Raw genomic sequence first — 22,223 nt, forward strand, 5'->3', positions numbered from 1 at the left:
GTCTTCTCAGTGCAGTGCTCACTCATTCTCATTCATGTTCATGCAGTAAAGATGAAACCAGAAGTTAGATAATAAATTTATTTTCCTATAGGAGTTTACCTCTTCTAGGCACCTTAGTTTTAGGGAACACTTTGTGTTTAAATTCTTTTTTTTTTTTTTTAAGATTTTATGTATTTATTCATGAGAGAGAGAGAGAGAGGCAGAGACACAGGCAGATGGAAAAGCAGGCTCCATGCAGGGACCTGATGTGGGACTCGATCCCGGGACTCCAGGATCAAGCCCTGGGCTGAAGGCAGGCGCTAAACCGCTGAGCCACCCAGGGGATCCCCTGTGTTTAAATTCTTTTGCTATATATTCCTCTGTCTTGTCTCCTTGAAGTACAGGACAATCATTTTCCTGGAGTACCCTTTCCTTTTGTACTCTTGAAAATGCTAAAGTTTAAAATTAGAAACAGAGGCGTCTGAGTGGCTCAGATAAGGTTAAGCATCTGCCTTTGGCTTGGGTCATGATCTCTGGGTCCTGTGATGAAGCCTCACATGGAGCCCGACCACTGGGTTCCAGGCCCAGTGGGGAGTCTACTTCTCTCTCTCTCTCTCTGCACCCCAACTTGTGCTCTCTGAAATGAATAAAATATTTAAAATTAAAAACAGAAGTGTACTTCTTAAATAGTTTTCATAATGTTGGTGGTCTTTGTCTTTATTATCCAATATTTAGGCTTTTAAATCACCTTTTCACAGTCTGCTAGGCTAGAATAAGGAAAAATAATTTTAGTTTTCACAGCGTAGGAAACAAATGAAATCATGAAAGAAAAGTCACTATTTCCATAATCTCTAAAGTAATTCAAATGTCAGCAATTAAGTGTGCTCCAGTCATTACGTAAACTTTACCATGTATCTGACTTCTGGCTACACACCACACACACACTCTGCTTCATGCTTCCCACTCTACTGGAATCATTTCTTTCACACACAAAATTCTATGTACAAAGCCACACAACCGAGCCACAGATTTATAGAATCTAATGATCACCTTGGGAATAAGCCTACCCCTCATAGCAGGCAAAAGTACAAATTATGAAAATAACAGATGTTTCAAGCAATGTGCCTCCAGAATTTTGCATATGAGAAAAGAAAGGTCCATGCACTCAAGCTAGCTAGGTGTCTTGAGGCCAATTATTCCTAAGGACATAAATCGAGGAAAACTGGTACTTGACATTAAGTACCTATTGCCTTTAAGGAAAAAAACCCCATCATGGTAACTAGAAACAGCCTAAGTCACAGGGTAGGAACTGGCACCTATCCAGAGACTTCTCTGCTTTTGTGTTTTATCTTAGTTTGCATATGAAAAGCACCGTTTGCTTGAGTTAGATTTCTCCTTTTAGTGAAGCTGCAATTTGCTTCTGACTATATTACTGCTTCTTACATTTTAGGGTCAACAATAACTAAGGGCTTGAAAAGGTCAGCTTCAGAGTCACTGTTAGGAATTCGGATCCAGGCAACTCCAAAACGCCCGCAATGTTCCAGCAGCGCAGCTTGCAGCTTAACTGGCAACGAGCCCACCTCTAGGCTGGCTGAGGACAGGGATGGCCTCAATCTCTCATCTCTGAGGTTCCCTAAATCCCCAAATGATTAGTTTGAAATCTTGTCTGATGTTGGATTTCTTTTTCAAAAACAGAGACCTGCACAGTATTAACATTTTAAAGCCCCAAGAAAAATTCCACAGCAAATTCCTCCCACTTGGAAGTGAACTGAGTTCTAAACTTGCAACAAGAAAAGGGAATGTAGCATCAGGCAAAGAAACTGAAAACACAGGGTATGTTTATCCACAACAAAATCAGTCTTTTCCCTTGTGTTCATGCTTTTCGGTTTTTTGCTCTTTAAAAAAATACTTTTCAAAAGCCCCAAAGAAAAAGTATATCCTGTATTTTCTTTAGAATGAAAATATTTCTAAGAATAACACCACAACCACAGTGTATTGAGCACTTACTTGTGCCAAGCATGTTACTATGGGGTTTACATACCAAATGTTAAGAAAGGCAGTATTATCCCCATTTCAACGATGAAGAAATTGAGGTCTACAAAGAGACATACAGCCACCAAATGGCAGTTATGATTCAAACCCAAAGCTGTTGATTCCAAAGAGAACCACCCTGCACACTTATGTACCACTTTACTTACCGTTACGTCTCAGACAGTATTTCTAGCCCGTGTCTACTGCACATTAGATCTGTCTTGCCTACTAATCCATCACACCACTGTCTATTTTTCTCTTCTCATACATCTTTTTCCTGACTGCATTTTTACTTAAAAAACAAAAACAAGTCATACACTGGTTAATTGTCCCAGATGGTATAAAACAACAGCTTAAAATCTAAATTCTTCCAAGAAAAGATCCAACAGCAAAAGCTGAATTATAGGGTTTTTATCCATGCTGCTCTCCAGGAATCAAAAACACCTCTTCTCCTTATTAAAAACTCAGTGAACGAGGTGCCTGGGTGGCTCAGTTGGTTAAGTGTCTGACTCTGTTTTGGGGTCAGGTCATGATCTCAGGGTCATGGGATCTAGCCCCATGTGGGGCTCTGTGCTCAGCACAGGGTCTGCCTTCCTTGTCTCTCTGCTCCTCCCCCTGCTTGGCTCTGTCTCTCACACTCTTGCTCGCTCTCCATCTATTTCTAGAGTAAATAAATAAAACCTTTAAATAAAAAATTAAAACTCAGTGAACATTTATGGAGTACCCACCATGTGCTGAGAGTACTGTGCATGGTGCTACGGGCACTACAACATGAGTGAGACTGGGTATGTGCCTCTGCAGACCTCAGACACTAGTCTGCTGTGGGATGGGAAGGCGTAACATAGCTGTACTTCTAGGACAACATGAGAAAGGCTCCAACAAGTACTACGCACTGTGTGTGTGTGTGGGAAAGGAGCTGCATGCTCTGAGCACATGCTAGGGGAAAGAGGGAGCAAAGGGGTATTTGCTTCCGTAACAACAATCCAAATGGGATTCTACTAGTGTGCTTTTTACTAAATCATTTGATGTTTTGTTTGATGTTTTAACTTAAAAATCTCAAGTTGAGCCACCCATCTTTTTAAAATTTATACCATACTTTAGTTTGTCCTTAACTTTATCTACTCTGGAAGAGGCCTAGCTCACACCCCCTTCACCTTATTAACAAAGTCTTTCCTAACTCCCCCAGAAAGTCCTTCCCTCCTGTTGTCATATGCCTTTTTGTTAGCATTTCAACCCATTTTAATTCTTTATGTCCTCTCATCAGAACCAAGCCTATTCTTTGTATCACACTAAGGAGACACTTGATAATCATTTACTGAATGGAGTTTAAACTCTCTAGTACAGATCAATACCTGGGCAGTTGGCATCTGTGTTCAAGCAAACTATATCCTGCTATACATATTGTTTTAAGTTCTGATCTTCTTTTTCTTTAAGATTTTATTTCTTTATTCATGAGAGACACACAGAAAGAGTCAAAGACATAGGCAGTAGGAGAAGCAGGCTCCTTGTGGGGAGCCCAATGCAGGACTCAATCCCAACACCCCAGAGTCATGATCTGAGCCAAAGGCAGACGTTCAACCACTGAGCCACCCAGGCGTCCCTTACGTTCTGATCTAAAGGTGATGGTGGAAATATCCTCAGAGCAGTAAAACAGAATTATCAATGTTTACATTAAATACAAAAAAAAAAAATGAGTTTAAGATATTTAGGTTGCATTTTAGAATCAGTTTAAATGCATCTATCTGGATAAAAGTCTGTGGGCGGGCAGGGAATCTTGAGGGACTCTGCCACTGTCGTTGATTGTCGCACCCTACACAGTCCTGTTTGCTTCAAGAGGTTCATCTTGGCCAAAAACAGACTCTAAGATGGAGGAATTAAGATATGTGGGCTTAACCTAAGAAACATAAACAGTCAACTATTTTTTTTTATTTTATTTATTTATTCATGAGAGACATAGAGAGTGAGAGAGGCAGACACACAAGCAGAGGGAGAAGCAGGCTCCACACAGGGAGCCCGACGTGGGACTTGATCCTGGGAATCCAGGATCATGCCCTGAGCCAAAGGCAGATGCTCAACTGGTGAGCCACCTAGGCATCCCTATTTTTATATTTAAATATGAGTATGTGAACTTTTAAGGTAAGTCAGCTGATCTATAATGATATTCAAGGGAGGTTACCTGCTAGTAATCATGCGAATGTCCCTGAAAAACACAGCATCATGTCACTAAACAGCTCCAAGAGGATTTATTCTAACATATGTCACCAAACAGCTCCAAGAGGATTTATTCTAATGTTTTATCTCCTGGATAATTAATACGTTGTTTTTGAAATGCAACAAAATGCTCATGTCTTAAATTAAGTCTATGACCTAATTTTCCTTTTTGGCCTGTAACACTACCCACTGGTATGCTGACAGGAGCTCCAACTAAAAGGTATAGACAGTGAGTTTTGGAAGTCTACAAGGCTTATGAACTTTGGGGTTTTCTGGGAAGCCACCACTCTCCGCATGACTCCTATGAAAAGACCCCACATTCTTAGTTGACAATATCCATTGCCCAGCAAGAGTAAAACAGGTTCTTCCTGCTTTGGTGATTGATCCTGTAATCTCTCTTTAATACTCCTTGCTCTTAAATCATGCCCCCATGAGTGAATTTAAATCATTTCATTGGAATGGTTCATGCATGAATACATTCATTAGGCAAAGAACAAAAGTCTCCATCATGTAAAACTCATCCCTTATTTCTACTATTAAAATTAAATTATATGATTAATCAATTAGGAAGGATGTTTCCATCTCTTATGAATTCCATACATGCAATTCCAGTATGCATGGAATTTGTTTCACTTAACTTCTGATATACAAAGGAAAAAATAAAAAATCCTGATGCTTAATCCAACTACATTCTGAACGGATAAAAGCTATTAAAAAAAATCTACTCAAGATTTTGCGATAATTTCTGAAGTCAATAAATTTCCTTACTTGAGCTGAGTATCTCTGGGACAGAACTGTAGTCGGTCAAAATCTTTAAAAGATAAAAAAAGAACCAATAAGTACTCATTATCTTTAGTACAGAACAAATCACTTTCAAAGTCACTCTTAACAGAGTAGGTTGGCACTTACCCAGTCCACACTCTCCTATTGCTACAACTTTCCCCTTATTGTTTTCAGCAAGGTTTAACAATTCCATTAAGTAATGATCAGGGTCATTCTTTTCAAATTCATCACATCTGGTAGGATGACATCCAACTGTACTGAAAAACATATCTAGCACAAAATAATGTCTTAGGATTATTTTCGAAATATTTTCCATATTATATTTAATATACAAAAATGATAGAACATCAAATAATTTCAACTGGTTACTTTTTAACAATAGTCATAAACTACCTGAACTACAAGAACTACATAAGCTTAATCATATAATAATTTTTGGAATATCTTAACAAAGCAGAACAGGAATATGAAAATTGCCTTAACATATTTGTAAAAGGAATTAATTCAACTCTTTCCAAAGCTTGGTATTTATTGAGTCTTGTAGAATGGAGAATTCTCTTAGGAGAATGAAATGTCGTAACTTAATTATATCTTTTATATTTACTATTCACATCACTGTCTTGTTTCATCTATTCAATATGGTAATTATATATATATTTTTTTCTTCCCCTTAAAAAGGGTGACTCAAAGAGATGGAAGGGGGATTTGTTTTTCTAATAAAAAATAAAGTTCACTTATTTAGAGACATGCAATTATTTGATAGCTGTAATTGTATGGAACACAAATGTGAAGTCAAAAAGGGCTTCGAAGTGGCTTGCACCTGAACCCATGAGAGAGGTGGGGACCATCCTCAGCCTTTTCAACAGATGTTTACACACATGGAGGGAGAGGTTTTAAAGCAGTGAGGACGCAGGTACAGGAAGATGAGTGATGAGGGCTGACAAGGGAGATTCAAGAACTTTTAAAAGCATATCTCTTGGGCAGCCTGGGTGGCTCAGCGGTTTAGCGCCGCCTTCAGCCCAGGGCCTGATCCTGGAGACCCGGGATCGAGTCCCACGTCGGGTTCCCTGCATGGAGCCTGCTTCTCCCTCTGCCTGTGTCTGACTCTCTCTTTCTCTCTCTGTGTCTCATGAATAAATAAATAAAATCTTAAAAAAAAAATCTCCTCCTCTCATTAAAGAAAAAAAGCATATCTCTTTGGGGGTAAAAAATATGGAAGACAATATTTTTATACCCCCAAAGGCATCTGAGAAGATGACTACTTTTATCTTAATCACTAAGGAAAAATGTCAGTGGATGCTGAAGAGAAGTATGCATTTTTGAAAGCTTTCCATAAAAAATAACTTTTAATAAGTAAACCAGTAATTTGAAAAGTAACACAGAAGGCCTAACTCTTCAACATCTAGCACAAGAAGCATGCTTGCCAAAAAGCAGAACCAAAAAGAATTAGGTAAAATGAATGCCAGATAAAGGAGATGTTTTCTTTAACTAGGATTCCCTTAGGAACCAATTCCAAAACTTTATAGATTTTAAATAAGTGCAAGATGTATGAACATAAAATGAGTATTATATATTATTACTTGCATTCCTAGGGCCTTACAACAATGGTTTGCATGATAAATATTTAATAAATGATCCTTCAGTTTAAATTTAAAATGTGCAAAAGAAAAGCAACTCACATCTTTTTTTTTTTTTTTTTTAGGCAACACACATCTTAAATACATTACAACATACAAAAAAAAAAAAAAAAAAAACCCTACATCAGGGATATGTGAGGCTAAACCACGGTGAACTTAATTCTCGTTAACTGAAATCTTAAAATAATCCTTAAGTACAGTGAGAGAGAAGGTTTAATCAAACATCTGATACACCAAGTAGCACTTTGAATTCTTTCCTCTTAACACTGTCCCATTGCAATCAGTCTATTTTTCTATTGTTTCTACCATCACAATCCATTGTATTGTACCTGAGGCAGGTCTTAGAAAGATTTCTCCAAAATAACTTAATTCATATTTTTGGGAGGTAAAAGTAATATGAGGATACCATTTGTTTGTGCCAAATGCAGTGCCTCTTTACTGTCCTGCAGATTTCCACCTGTAATCATAAACTGAAATAGAAAGAAATAAAATAAGCCCACTTGAATAGAGTATCAACAACAACTTATCAAAAATGCCTTCCTAATGCTTTTTTCCAGAATGCTTTTCTCTCTCTGTCACACTTACCCTTCCTTTAAAATCTCGCTGAAAGGTCACCTCCTATGTAGAGTGGTCTCTCCAAACATACAAGCATACATACCATGCAGATTTTGTCACTCCTTCCTATTAAAATGTATTCACAGGTGTGTTTTTCCTGTTAGATCACATTGAAAGACTGAATAACTAAAGACTTCTGAATTTAGAATTCTATTCATCTAAGGATTCAGTAGTGTTTATTAATTCAACAGTTCTCCAAGTGCGGTCCCAGAACCCCCAGGGGAATGTGAAGTCAAAACTATTTTCGTAATAATACTAAGACGCTATTTGCCTTTTTCTCTCTCACTTGGCCACAAGTGTGCAATGAGATATATCAGAGGCTACATGATGTGTAACAGCACAAGACACTGACTGCAAAAACAGATCTCCAAGTTCAGCAGTCTCTATTAAGAGCCAGACATTCAAGAGATATTTAAAAAAAAGATAAAACAATTCCAATCACGTCACTGCATTTTTTTGGTTTGGTAGATACTTATTTTTCATAAAAATATGCTACTTATGTTATATAATGTCTTACTGTTAATAGATATTTTACATTCTTATCAGTTTTAATTTCTAATACTAACAGATAAAACACACGCACAAAAGCTCTGTGGGATCCTCAAGAATACTGAAGAATGTGAATGGGTTCTGAGACCAAAAGTTTGACAATCACTGGATTAACGTATATTGAATTCTTTGTAAGGACATGGATGGCTCCTGGCACAAAAGCACACTTCTAAAGAGGCAGCCCTCAGGGTCCACCGGCAGTCAGAAACAATGTATGAAAAGGAAAATATCACCAAAGAGCAATGTGTGGGTGGTGGCTACTGAGGCAGTCCTGCTGAAGTATACAACCTTCTAAAGAAGTGACTTATAAAACACACTGATTTTTTTAAGCATCTCACTTCAAGCTAAAATGAAGAATTCCTTCTAGGTCCACACCTAAAGAGAAAACGTACACAACACAGGAGGAAGTGCAAATGATGAGCAGATGTTTTCATATAGCAACCTAAACTTCATATATAATAGGCACTGAGTATCTATTCAGGGAACGCACAGCCATAATTAAATCCTCAACTCCTTATGAAACACAGGGTATAAGATGTTAACAAAAATACTGGGAGAACTTGACTGTTTACTAACACTACCTAATTCTTTAATATAAGACCAGGTGCCCATGTCTAGTATTTCAATTCTGTAAAATAGTTGCTATTCATGTCTATCTTTTATTTTATCTATGACTTTCTCAAATAGGTGAAAAAGTAAGGACAAGACTAGAGGACGTAATTTCCTCTCCCAGGTCACAATGGTGATATTAGAAGGATGGTGGCTTCCACCATCAACCTAATAGAGTAGCGAGTATCTATGCAGGTACAATACCAAGTGCTTTGCTCTCCAGCTTTATTTAACTCTCACAATTCCCCTTAATTAGGCATTATTATTCTCAAATTACAGATGCGAATACTGATGCCTAGAGAGATAAGCACCCATGTTACAAAGCTCTGGAGAAGGAAGCTGGGGCTGGAACCCAGCTGTGTGATACCATAGCTGTGCTTTTAATCACTACATTGTAGCTGCAAGGCACTACATTAGATTCTGATTTGGAACCACATCCAAGTAAATTCTGTTTCTGCCATTCTTACATCCGAGTGTGTATGTTTCCAATGTCAGGATTAAATTACTCATGGCTGACACGTGAAAATTTAGGAGCTTGGTGTTTCAGAGTTTGCAGAAAAGCATTTTATAAAGTGATTTACCATGCAGAGAATAACTGGATAATCAGCAATGAATGCTGTCACTTTTATCCATTCTTATTACTTGTGAACAGTGACTCTACATTTCAGAGCTGGGACTACAGAATTCGGAAGCCAGCAGGGTCATTAGTCTGTTACATCTGAAGTTATTCAACTGAGAAGCCGCAACTACATATCCTGACGCCACACTGTCCTAACCTCCAGTGTACATATGTGGGTTCGCCTGATATTTTTTAAATACTAATTAAAAAGTATCTCATCAAATAATTTGACACAGTTAATACTCATTTGCTTAGAACTCTTTAAAAAGTGGAATTTCCCTGATAATCAAATAAGTACTATAAAAATTAAAGTGTCTTTGAAGTTATTTGAAAAGGTGTATCCATACTATAAAAGCTAAACTTGGTGACAGATACACGTCTTTCTGATAACCACTGAATTCTAACAAATGATAAATTATGTTATAAAATTTATTAAGAGTTGCATCTTGAAAACCAAAAAGCCTCCACCCCAAGATTGCTAGAACTCATACAGCAATTTGGTAGCATGGCAGGATACAAAATCAATGCCCAGAAATCAATGGCATTTCTATACACTAACAATGAGACTGAAGAAAGAGAAATTAAGGAGTCAATCCCATTTACAATTGCACCCAAAAGCATGAGATACCTAGGAATAAACCTAACCAAAGAGGTAAAGGATCTATACCCTAAAAACTATAGAACACTTCTAAAAGAAATTGAGGAAGACACAAAGAGATGGAAAAATATTCCATGCTCATGGATTAGCAGAATTAATATTGTGAAAATGTCAATGTTACCCAGGGCAATTTACACGTTTAATGCAATCCCTATCAAAATACCATGGACTTTCTTCAGAGAGTTAGAACAAATTATTTTAACATTTGTGTGGAATCAGAAAAGATCCCGAATAGCCAGGGGAATTTTAAAAAAGAAAACCATAGCTGGGGGCATCACAATGCCAGATTTCAGGTTGTACTACAAAGCTGTGGTCATCAAGACAGTGTGGTACTGGCACAAAAACAGACACATAGATCAGTGGAACAGAATAGAGAACCCAGAAGTGGACCCTGAACTTTATGGTCAACTAATATTCGATAAAGGAGGAAAGACTATCCATTGGAAGAAAGACAGTCTCTTCAATAAATGGTGCTGGGAAAATTGGACATCCACATGCAGAAGAATGAAACTAGACCACTCCCTTGCACCATACACAAAGATAAACTCAAAATGGATGAAAGATCTAAATGTGAGACAAGATTCCATCAAAATCCTAGAGGAGAACACAGGCTACACCCTTTTTGAACTCGGCCACAGTAACTTCTTGCAAGATACATCCACGAAGGCAAAAGAAACAAAAGCAGAAATGAACTATTGGGACTTCATCAAGATAAGAAGCTTTTGCACAGCAAAGGATACAGTCAACAAAACTAAAAGACAACCTACAGAATGGGAGAAGATATTTGCAAATGACATATCAGATAAAGGGCTAGTTTCCAAGATCTATAAAGAACTTATTAAACTCAACAGCATAGAGACAAACAATCCAGTCATGAAATGGGCAAAAGACATGAAGAGAAATCTCACAGAGGAAGACATAGATATGGCCAACATGCACATGAGAAAATGCTCTGCTTCACTTGCCATCAGGGAAATACAAATCAAAACCACAATGAGATACCACCTCACACCAGTGAGAATGGGGAAAATTAACAAGGCAGGAAGCCACAAATGTTGGAGAGGATGCGGAGAAAAGGGAACCCTCTTACACTGTTGGTGGGAATGTGAACTGGTGCAGCCACTCTGGAAAACTGTGTGGAGGTTCCTAAAGAGTTAAAAATAGACCTGCCCTACGACCCAGCAATTGCACTGTTGGGGATTTACCCCAAAGATTCAGATACAATGAAATGCCGGGACACCTGCACCCCGATGTTTATAGCAGCAATGTCCACAATAGCCAAACTGTGGAAGGAGCCTCGGTGTCCATCAAAAGATGAATGGATAAAGAAGATGTGGTTTATGTATACAATGGAATATTACTCAGCCATTAGAGATGACAAATACCCACCATTTGCTTCAACGTGGATGGAACTGGAGGGTATTATGCTGAGTGAAGTGAGTCAATCGGAGAAGGACAAACATTGTATGTTCTCATTCATTTGGGGAATATAAATAATAGTGGAGGGGAATATAAGGGAAGGGAGAAGAAATGTGTGGAAATATCAGAAAGGGAGACAGAACATAAAGACTCCTAACTCTGGGAAACGAACTAGGGGTGATGGAAGGGGAGGAGGGCGGGGGGGTGGGGGTGAATGGGTGATGGGCACTGAGGGGGGCACTTGACGGGATGAGCACTGGGTGTTACTCTGTATGTTGGTAAATTGAACACCAATAAAAAATAAATGTATTATAAAAAAAAAAAATAAACCCTTAATTGAAAAGTGGAAAAAAAAAAAAAGAGTTGCATCTTGAGAAGCCTGGTAATTCAGATAGGCTTTAAAAATTTTTTTCGGAGACTCTGACATTTACATTTCTACTCACATGAAAGAACTATCCAAGCATGAGGTCTGTGTCACTTAAATTTTGATATATTTCATTTACTTGCTAATATTACTTGTTGACAATGCACAAATGCCACGTGTGGCATTAGCTCTTTCTCTTCTATTCTACAGTCTCTTAACCAAATTTAATTATTTGAAAAACATTTAATGAAAACAAAATGTTACCTTTTTAACTCCAATCTGGACAGCCCTCTCTATTACATCTTGTAAATCATCTGTGAAAAGCAAATCCACATTAAGAAAACCTGGTAAAAAAATTTCACTTACTTAGCCCTTCTTGAAAGAAAAATACAGAGAAACAATTATATTTACCAAATCAATTCTGTTTGATAAGTACTTACCTAATAATAATCAGCAGTAACCTTAAAAAAAGAAACCCAAAAAAGGCAAACTAGATGACTAGTTTTATCCATTTTATTGTATTTTATTTTGTTGATCAAAAAGGAGAAAAGTGCCAAAAATCAGGAGGTTCAAAAGAAAGGTGAATTTGCTCACTATAATTTAATAAGCCTGGCAGCCTGGGTGGCTCAGCGGTTTAGCGCCACCTTCAGCCCAGGGCATGATCCTGGAGTCCCAGGATAGAGTCCCATGTCAAGCTTCATGCAGGGAGCCTGTGTCTCTGCCTCTCTCTCTCTCTCTCTGTGTCACTCATGAATAAATAAATAAAATCTTAAAAAAAAAAGTCACTTGCCTTAAATTTGAAACTTGTTGGTATTGTATTTTTTTTTAATAAAAATAAAATAATCATTAAGATTCTTATTTTTACTAGGGCTTTTCAAAATATATCTGTAATGTTTTCCAAAACATGATAAAACATCTTTGTAATTTTAGTTAATGCTGTATTTCTGTAATTTCTATTCCCATAGAAAGGGAAGGATAATTTTTATTTTCTGACAGTTTATTGCTTTTTCCCAAAATTTCGTGTTAAATAACAACAAGCTTTTCTGGGGAGATCAATAAAAAGCTAAGCTTTCAGAGACATAAGGTAATGGATAGCAAAATCAAACAATTCTAGAATAAAAATCTACTTATTAATTTCACATTTAATTATCACAGTAAATTTGGTTAGAATTCAATTATAATTACTTCTAGAGTAGCTATATAATTTTTTAGACAAAAAATGTCAATTTAATGAACTTAAACTAAGACAACCAGTTTTGCTAAATACTATAAACCACTCATACTGATATTGATGACAATAAAATTTATTTCATAAATACATGCACACAAAATTATACAGAGTCACAAAGCATGAAAGCTGTTAAGTGCTACAAAGGCAAGAAAATCAGAAGATAATTTTTTCAATTGTCTATAGTACCTAACATTTTTTAACATAAAACAAAAACATTATCTAAACTTGTAAATGAAGTAGAAAATTTAAGTTTTGCGGTAAGGCTTATAAAAGCTTATGTTTAGCTTTCTTTTTTTCAAGTAGCATCTAACATTCCCTGTATTTAGAGAAGCTTTCGTTAAAAGCTTAATGTATCTTTATCTGTAAAGATACTACATTTAGTATCTACCTAGAAGCACAGTAAACTTAGCTTTGACTTAATTGTTGAAATGTGTAGTTCCACTTCACCCAGACCACAAAATCAAATTTTCCTGTTCACATTTATATAATAACAAGTACAGGAATTTTCTGAGGCAATATTCATAAACCGGTTTACTGGAGAAATTCTCCTTTCAAAAATGTGTTGTCACCATCATTTCCTGCTTACTCCAGCTGACAAAACACACTTTTTGAATGAACTTGATAGGATAAATATAAGCCATTTTGCTTTTGGCTATGCTTTCCACCACTCTTTAAGAAACCACTGTCTATTCTCACCTATCCCATAGGCATCTGGAATCTGGCAGGAGTTGGATGCAAAGAGGGAAGGCAGGGAAGTTAGGGCAGCAGTGCACCTGCTCCTTAATCACATTACTGCTTTGTCATTCAGCTGAAAATGTTACCAAAAGACAAGGTATTATACTAATGTTCAACCGCATGTGATTTTTTAAATTATATTCAACTGCTTAAGAGACTAATCAATTAACTGTTGTTTGGCTTTTATGCATTGGTTAAAGTTCTATATTTGAAATTATAAACCGCCTCAGGGGAGGCAGCCTTGGTAACACTTTGTCATTATAATAAGGTGCTTTATAAATGCTCATGGCTGTGGTTTACCCATATAGCTTACATATGTTTCACTTTGTGTATAGTTTTAAACAAGATGTACAATAAATCCTTTAATATTTCAATGATAAAGTAGATCATGCTTTTCATGATCACCTTAAGGCATAAAATTTATCTTCACAGAGAAACTATCTTAATAAAAGAAAACATTTATCAGAGTGCCTGGGGGGCTCAGTTGGTGAAGTGTCTGCCTTCAGCTCAGGTCATGATCCTGGGGTCTTGGGATCCAGCCCCAGGTCAGGAATCCCTGCTCAGCAAGGGGCTTGCTTCTCCCTTTCCTCCCCACTCCCGCTGTCTCTCTCTCTCAAATAAATAAAATCTTAAAAAAAAAAAAAAAAATTTACCTTGATGCTTCTGAACTCCCCTATAAATTCCTCTGAACATAGGATCTGTCAAGTTGATACCGATATCTGTGGAAAGCAAAAATAAATAATTATTAAGAGCTTCTATTTTAGGGGCACCTGAGTGGCTCAGTGGTTGAGCATCTGCCTTTGGCTCAGGTCATGATTCTGGGGTCCCGGGATTGAGCCCCCCACCAGGCTCTCTGCAGGGAGCCTGCTTCTCCCTCTGCCTATGTCTTTGTCTCTCTCTCTCTGTGTCTCTCATGAAAATCTAAAAAAAAAAGTTAAAAGAGCTTCTATTTTAAATTTCTATGTTAAATACAAGCTCCTGTTATTAAATTTTTCATTCATTTAAACAAAATCTAAGTGCCTACCACTTGTCAGTTACTAAGCTAGACACCTGGGATACAAACAGGAATAAGATAGAATTCTATTCTCAAGAAACTCAACGCAGAATTGGGAAGGCAGACACATTAACAGACAATTTAAAAATAATAAGCAGACACTGGCACTGTGGGACACAGAGGAGAGACATCCAACCTAGCCTGATAGATGGCCTAGAAGTTTCCACAAAGGATCCCTGAACTGAATCAGAAAGGATAAGTTAGAGTTTCCCCGTAGAAGAGGGGAAACTGCAAACAGAGGAAGCAGAAGCAGTGCATCTGGGATGTGAGAGAGCAGTGACTGTGAAAAGCCATAGGCTGTTCTGGCTGCTGGAGAGAAATGTAGGGCAGGGAGTGGCCACAAAAGTCTAGACTCAGCTATGTTACACATCTGTCTTTAAAATACCAGATACAACAAGAAGCACAGATGGCTTTTGGCAGAGTAGTAGATTTGTCTTCTGGACATCTCATTCTGGCGTCTTTGTAGAAGGCAGGATCTGAAGGGGGCAAATGGAGTCAGCATATCTCATCTGGAAACAGGAAAGAGCTCATATTTACAATGAGAACCTCTATCGGGGTGATGTAAGTAGAGATGCAGAGAACAGAATAAATTATTTCTTTTATTCACCAAATACCATGTAGACCAACTCTGTGTCCTTACTGTGGACATAAGGAGTTAGGGGATACAGAATAAGACCCAACACTAGGTCCCTGTCCTCCAGGAATTTATAGTCGATATGGGAACTACAAATATACTGTGTTATGTTAGACTAAGCAACACAAGGCAAGAAAGTTTTTATTACAATATTTCTAGAACCTAGCATAATGGTTGGCACATAATAGGAGCTCTATATATGTTAAGTCTATAAATAATTATTACATGCATGGGAGCACAAAGAAGGGGCTAAACCATTTTCACAAAGATGAGAGAAGCTTCACAGCAGAGCTAGATCTTGAACAAAGGTAAAGCTTACAAACTGATAAATGGAAAGGGCATTCTACAACATGGACATGTGTGGACACATACTGCATCTAGAAGACAGAATTCACTGAGCCTACAGAGCAGTGGTCCTCAGTAGAAAGCAATTCTGCAGCCCCTCTTCTTCTAACCTCACCCTTCCACAACACTTAGCAATGTCTGTATGCATTTCTACTTGGCCCAACTGAGGGGAATGCTAGTGGCATCCAGAGTTGAGGACAGGGATGCTGCTAAACATCTGGCAACAAAGAGGATAACTTCCCAAAAGAAGGGATCATCTGACCCCCAAAATCAAGTGCCATTCTTTTTTTTAATTCAATTAGCCAACATATAGTACATCATCAGTTTTAGATGTAGTGTTTAATAATTCATGAGTCGTGTATATAACACCCAGTGCTCATCACACCACGTGCCCTCCTTAATGCCCCATCCCACTATCCCATCCTCCCTCAGCAACCCTCAGAGTCTATTTCCCAGTGTTGAGTCTCTCATGGCTTATCTCCCTCTCTGATTTCTTCCCACTGTTTTCCCTCCCTTCCCTTATGATCCTCTGCATTATCTCTTACATTCCACATGAGTGAAACCATATAACTATCTGGTTGACTTACTTCATTCAACATAGTACCCTCCAGTTCCATCCACATCAATGTAAATGGTAGGTATTCATCTTTTCTGATTGCTGAGTAATATTCCATTGTATGTATACATCACTCTTCTTTATCCATTCATCAGTTGAAGGACATCTTGGCTCCATCCAGTTTGGCTATTGTGGACACTGCTATGAACATTAGGGTACAGGTGACCCTTTGTATCACTACATTTAGATCTTTGGAGTAAATACCCAGTAGTGCAATTCCTAGGTTGTAGAGTAGCTGTTTTATTTTATTTAGTAGCTCTGTTTTAAACTTGAGGAACCTCCATACTGTTTTCCAGAGTGGCTATATCAGCTCCCATTCCCATCCTCCACAATCCTCACCAACATTTGTTTTTCCTGTCCTGTTAATTTTAGTCATTCTAACCAGTGTAAAGTGGTATCTCATTGTGGTTTGGATTGTATTTCCCTGATGACAAATGATGTGCAGCATTTTTCATGTGCTTGTTGCCCATGTGTATGTCTTCTTTGGAGAAATGTCTGTTCATGTCTTCTGCCCATTTCTTGACTGGACTGCTTTTTGGGTGTTGAGTTTGATAAGTTCTTTATAGATCTTGGATACTAGCCCTTTATCTGATATGTCATTTGCAAATATCTTCTCCCATTCTGTAGGGAGTTTTGTTGACTGTTTCCTTTGCTGTGCAGAAACTTTTTATCTTGATGAAGTCCCAATAGTTCACTGTTGCTTTTGTTTCCCTTGCCTTTAGAGATGTGTCTAGTAAGAAGTTGCTGTGGCCAAGATCAAACAGTTGGTGTGCCTCTATTCTCCTCTAGGATTTTGATGGATTCCTGTCTCACATTTAGGTCTTTCATCCATTGTGAGTTTATCTTTGTATATGGTGTTAAGAGAATGGTCCCGTTTCATTCTTCTGCATGTGGCTGTCCAATTCACCCAGCACCATTTGTTGAAGATACTGCTTTGTCGAAGCTAAGTTGACCACAGAGTTGAGGGTCCATTTCTGGGTCCTCTATTCTGTTCCATTGATCTATGTGTCTGTTTTTATGCCAATACCATGCTGTCTTGATGATCACAGCTTTAATATAGCTTGAATTCAGGCACTGTGATGCCCCCAGCTTTGGTCTTCTTTTTCAACATTCTGGTTCTAAACAAATCTTAGGATTATTTGTTCCAGTTCTGTGAAAAAACTCCCTGGTATTTTGATAAGGATTTCACTGAATGCCTAAGTTGCTCTGGGTAGCACAGACATTTTCACAATATTTATTCTCCCAAACCATAAGCATGGAATGTTTTCCCATCTCTGGTGTCTTCCTCAATTTCTTTCATAAGTGTTCTGTAGCTTTTAGAGTACAGATCCTTTACTTCTTCGGTTAGGTTTATTTCTAGGTATTTTATAGTTTTTGTAAACAGGACTGATTCCTTAACTTCTCTTTCTTCAGTTTCATTTTAGTGTACAGAAATGCAGCGGATTTCTGTGCATTGATTTTTGTATCCTGCCACATTGATGAATTGCTGTAGTTCTAGCAATTTTGGAGTGGAGCCTTTTGGATTTTCCACATAAAGTAAATGTCATCTGTGGAGAGGGAGTTTGACTCCTTTGCCAATTTGAATGCCTTTTTTGTAGTTGTTGTCTAACTGCCGAGGCTAGGACTTCTAGTGCTATGTTGAACAACAGTGATGAGAATGAGCATTCTTGTCTTGTTCCTGATCTTAAAGGAAAAACCCTGTTTTTCCCCATTGAGAATATTCACTGTGGGCTTTTTGTAGATGGCTTTTATGATACTGAGATATGTTCCCTCTATCCCTACACTTTGATGAGTTTTAATTAAGAATGTTGTATTTTGTCAAATGCTTTCTCTGCATCAATTAAGAGGATCATATGGTTTTATTAATGTGATCTATCACCTTGATTGATTTGTGAATGTTGAACCACCCTTGCATCCCAGGAATAAATCCCACTTGGTTGTGAATAATCCTTTCAATGTATTATTGTTGGACCCTATTGGCTAGTATCTTGGTATTTTGATACCCATGTTCATCAGGGATATTGGTCTGTAATTCTTTTGTTGGGGTCTTTGGTTTTGAGATGAAGGTAATGCTGGAATAAGTTCACAGAATAAGTCTGGAAGTTTTCCTCCATTTCTATTTTTTAAAAACAGCTTCAGTAGAGTAGGTATTATTATTTTCTCTAAGTGTTTGGTAGAATTCTCCTGGGAAGCCATCTGGCCCTGGACTCTTATTTTTTGGGAGGCTTTGATTAATGCTTCAGTATCCTTGCTTGTTAATGATCTGTTTAGGTTTTCCCTTTCTTCCTGCTTGTTTTGGCAGTTTATAAATGTCCTTGTTGTTGGTTGTTATCTCTCCTCTTTCATTCATGATTTTGAGTCCTTTCTCTTTTCTTTTTGATAAGTCTATCTAGGGATTTATCAACATTATTTTTTCAAAGAACCAGATTCTAGTTTTGTTGATCTGTTCTCCTGTTCTTCTAGTTTCAAATTCATTGATTTCTGCTCTAATCTTTATGGTTTCTCTTCTCCTGCTTGGTTTAGGCTTTATTTGCTGTTTTTTTCCAGCTCCTGTAGATCTAAAGTTAGCCTATGTATTTGAGATTTTTCTAATTTTTTGAGAGGCTTGTATGGAAATGTACTTCCTTCTTAGGAAAGCCTTTGCTGTATTCTAGCAGTTTTGAACAGTTGTGTTTTCATTTTCATTAGTTTGCATGAATTTTTTAAATTCTTAATTTCCTGGTTGACCAATTCATTCATTACTAATATGCTCTCTAACCTCCAAGTGTTTGAGTTCTTTCCAAATTTATTCTTGTGATTGAGTTCAAGTTTCAAAACACTGTGGTCTGGAAATATGCAGGGAATAATCCAAATATTTTGGTATTGATTGAGACCTGACTTGTCATCAAGTATATGTTCTGGAGAAAGTTCCATGTGCACTCGAGAAGAATGTGTATGCTGCTGCTTTAGGATGGAATGTTCTGTATATATCTGTGAAAGCCATCTGGTCTAGTGTTATCATTTAAAGCTCTAGTTTCTTGGTTGATCTTCTGCTTAGATGATCTGTCCCCTACGATTAATGTATGATTATCAATGTGTTTATTAACTGGTTGATATAATTGGCTGCTCCCAAATTAGGAGCATAAATATTTATAGTTATCTTTTTGTTGGATAAACCCCTTAAGTTTGATGTAATGTCCCTCTTCATCTTACTAGTCTTTGTTTTAAAACCTAATTTGTCTGATATGAGGATTGCCACCCCAGCTTTCTTTTGCTATCATTAGCATGGTAAATGGTTCTATTACTCCCTCACTTACAGCCTGGAGGTGTCTTTAGATCTAAAAGGAGTTTCCTGTAGACAGCATATGGATGGGTTTTGCTTTATCCAATCTGATACCCTGTGTCTTTTGATTGGAGCATTTAGCCCATTCACATTCACAGTAACTATTGAAAGATAGGGAGATGCCTGGGTAGCTCAGTGGTTGAACGTCTGCCTTTGGCTCAGGGCGTGATCCCAGATTCCCGGGATCAAGTCCCGCATCAGGCTCCTTGCATGGAGCCTGCTTCTCCTCCCTCTGCCTGTGTCTCTGCCTCTCTGTGTTTCTCATGAATAAATAAATATGAAAAAATAAAAATAAAGTTACTTAAAAAAAAGATGGGAATTTAGTGCCATTATACTACTGCAAAAGTCTGTTTATGTAGATTGTCTCTGTTTCCTTCTGATCTGTTATTCTTGGGCTCTCTCTTGGGTTATAGGATTCCCCCTTAGTATTTTTTTTTCTTTTTTGCAGGGCTGGCTTGGTGCTCATATATTCTTTCAGTTTCTCTCTGTCCTGGAAGCTCTTTATTTCTCCTTCTATGCTGAATGACAGCCTTCCTGGATAAAGTATTCTTGGCTGCAAGTTTTTCTCATTAGTACCCTGAATATATCATGCCAGCCCTTTCTGGCGTGCCAATCTCTGTGCAGAAGTCTGATGTCAGTCTAATGCTCTTACCTCTATAGGTTAGGAATCTTCTGTCTTGAGCTGCTTTCAGGATTTTTCCCTTTATCTCTGATATGTGCAAGCTTCACTATTATATGTCAGGGTGTTGATCTATTTTTATTGATTTGGGGAGGGGTCCTCTTTACCTCTTGGATATGAATGCCTGCTTCCTTCCCCTTCTTAGGGAAGTTCTCAGCTATGATTTGCTCAAATATAACTTCTGCCCTGTCTCTCTTCACCCTCAGCCACCCCAATAATTCTGATGTTGGTTCATTTTATGGCATCACTGATTTCTTGAAACTGCTCCTCATGGGCTATTACTTGTTTTTCTCTCCTTTCCTCAGCTTCCTTCCTTTACATCGACTGATTTTCTATGCCACTTATACTCTCTTCTGCCTCATTTACTCTAGCTTTCAGAGCATCCAGTTTAGACTGCATCTCAGAGCATTAAGGTCAGGATGATTAGATCTCATTTCTGCACTAAGACATTCTCTAGTGTCTCTTATGCTTTTTTTTTTCAAGCTCAGCTAGTAACTTTATAATTTTTATAATGAATCCTATCTCTGACATTTTAGTTATATCCCTATCGATTAGATTTGTGACAGTATTACCTCTGGTCTTTTCTTTTGTTGTGAATTCCTCCTTCTAGTCATTTTGCTCAGAGAACAACAGAAGAACGAGTGAACAGAATCAAAAATACAACCACGAGCAAAGCAAAATGCACATTAGACAACTCTGAAGAGGTCAGAAACCAAAATAGAAAAAAAAAAAAAATGGCAAAGGAAAAAAAGAAAAAAGGGGGGTAGGGGGAGAATATAATGTCAAAGAATGGACAAAATAGGGGTGGGTGATCCACTTGTTCCAGAGTGTATTTTGGTCTGTGTGTTAAAAAGACACTAAATCCCAAAATTTTAAAGATAGTAAAATTTATATATATACAAAAATAAAACTGAATAGAGTGAAAGGAAGCCAAAAATGAAGAATATATCTATAAAATGTAAATGTAAAAAATGAAAGTTAAAAAAAAAAGACTTAAAAACAGAGTTGATATAAGAAACTAGTTGAAAAGGGGAAAAAAAAGGAAAATTTTAAATTGAAAGATAAATGAATCATACTATATACTGCTTTCCCCAGAACTGGAATTTTAGTCTTGTGAGGTCTGTAAACTTGCAGTGCACCTGTTCTTCCAGGTGGTCTTCTGGAGGAGGGGCCTGCTGCACTGCTTTTTAGGTGTCTCTGCCTGGACAGAGTTGTGCTGCGTCCTTCCAGGGAGCCAGGCTCAGTGTAAGCTGTTCCTCTATGGCTTTTGTTCCCTAAAGGCTTTGCCTCCTTAGGATGAATATAAAGGTGGCCATGCCCTGGACTCCAGCCCCAGAGCCAAAACCTAGCAGTCCCCTCTCTTCAGTAAACCCTCAGGGATAAAAAGTTTTTACTTTTGAGTGTGCCAAACTCTGCAGACCCCTACAGTACCCCTCCACACCTACCTTTCCAGAGAAGCTGCAGAGTCCTGTGTTACTGCACTTTGTAGGTACCTGAGAGCAGGCACAGGTTCGTGCCCACACCCCTCTGCCCCTCCCAGGAGATGGCAGAACGTCCCCAAGTTCTAGTCCTCTGCAGGGTCCCCAGGCAGACAGTAGTTACCCAATTGGGCCCGGCTTGCAGTTTATGACAAATCAAGCTGAGAGCCCGTTCCTGGACTCACTGACCTAACCGGTTTCCCTGCTCCACTGCTTGGGACCTCTACTGGTTCAGGCACCCCAAGAATTCTGTGACTCCAGGGATCCTGAGACCACACTGTCCCACCTAGAATTCTGCCTCTTTCACCAGCTGAGCACCTTTCAGGGAGGGATGTCTCTTACTGGAGCATATTTCTAATCTTGCTCTCTGGGGCTCTATCATTTTCTAGCAGCTGGTTTACAGAGGTTCCCTCCCCCTGCCATTTATCTTCTTATACCTCCCCTTAGATTCACTTCTCCACATCTCCTACCTTACAAAAAGTGGTCACCTTTCTACTTGTAGAGTTCCAGATATTCTTTTCTTAAATCTCAGGCTGCATTCATGTGTGTTTAGAATGGTTTGATAGTTATCTAGCTAAATTCAAGGGACCAGATGTAGCAACGTCCCCCACTCTTCCTCCATCTTGCCCCCCCCACCCAAAAACCCTAAAGTGCC

At 38.1% G+C, this 22,223-nt stretch overlaps 1 protein-coding gene across 15 annotated transcripts in view; it reads right to left on the bottom strand.

The window, feature by feature from the left end:
- Positions 1–22,223, bottom strand: part of TATDN1 (TatD DNase domain containing 1) — a 66,520-nt gene that overhangs the window by 35,831 nt on the left and 8,466 nt on the right. For 8 of the 15 annotated variants that reach the window (XM_035698263.2, XM_035698329.2, XM_035698277.2 and 5 more), the window contains 5 exons: positions 14,094–14,159; positions 11,739–11,788; positions 7,048–7,111; positions 5,131–5,274; positions 4,990–5,032 (listed from right to left, as the gene is read on the bottom strand). In XM_035698263.2, the coding sequence (XP_035554156.1) occupies positions 4,990–5,032; positions 5,131–5,274; positions 7,048–7,111; positions 11,739–11,788; positions 14,094–14,159 (367 nt within the window). Of the gene's footprint in view, positions 1–4,989; positions 5,033–5,130; positions 5,275–6,970; positions 7,112–11,738; positions 11,789–13,401; positions 13,514–14,093; positions 14,160–14,879; positions 15,004–22,223 lie in introns of those variants that run through there. The other 7 variants (XM_035698380.2, XM_035698354.2, XM_035698400.2 and 4 more) reach the window with 5 other exon arrangements.

This window comes from Canis lupus, chromosome 13 (genome assembly GCF_003254725.2).
Source record: "Canis lupus dingo isolate Sandy chromosome 13, ASM325472v2, whole genome shotgun sequence".
NCBI lineage: Eukaryota > Metazoa > Chordata > Mammalia > Carnivora > Canidae > Canis > Canis lupus.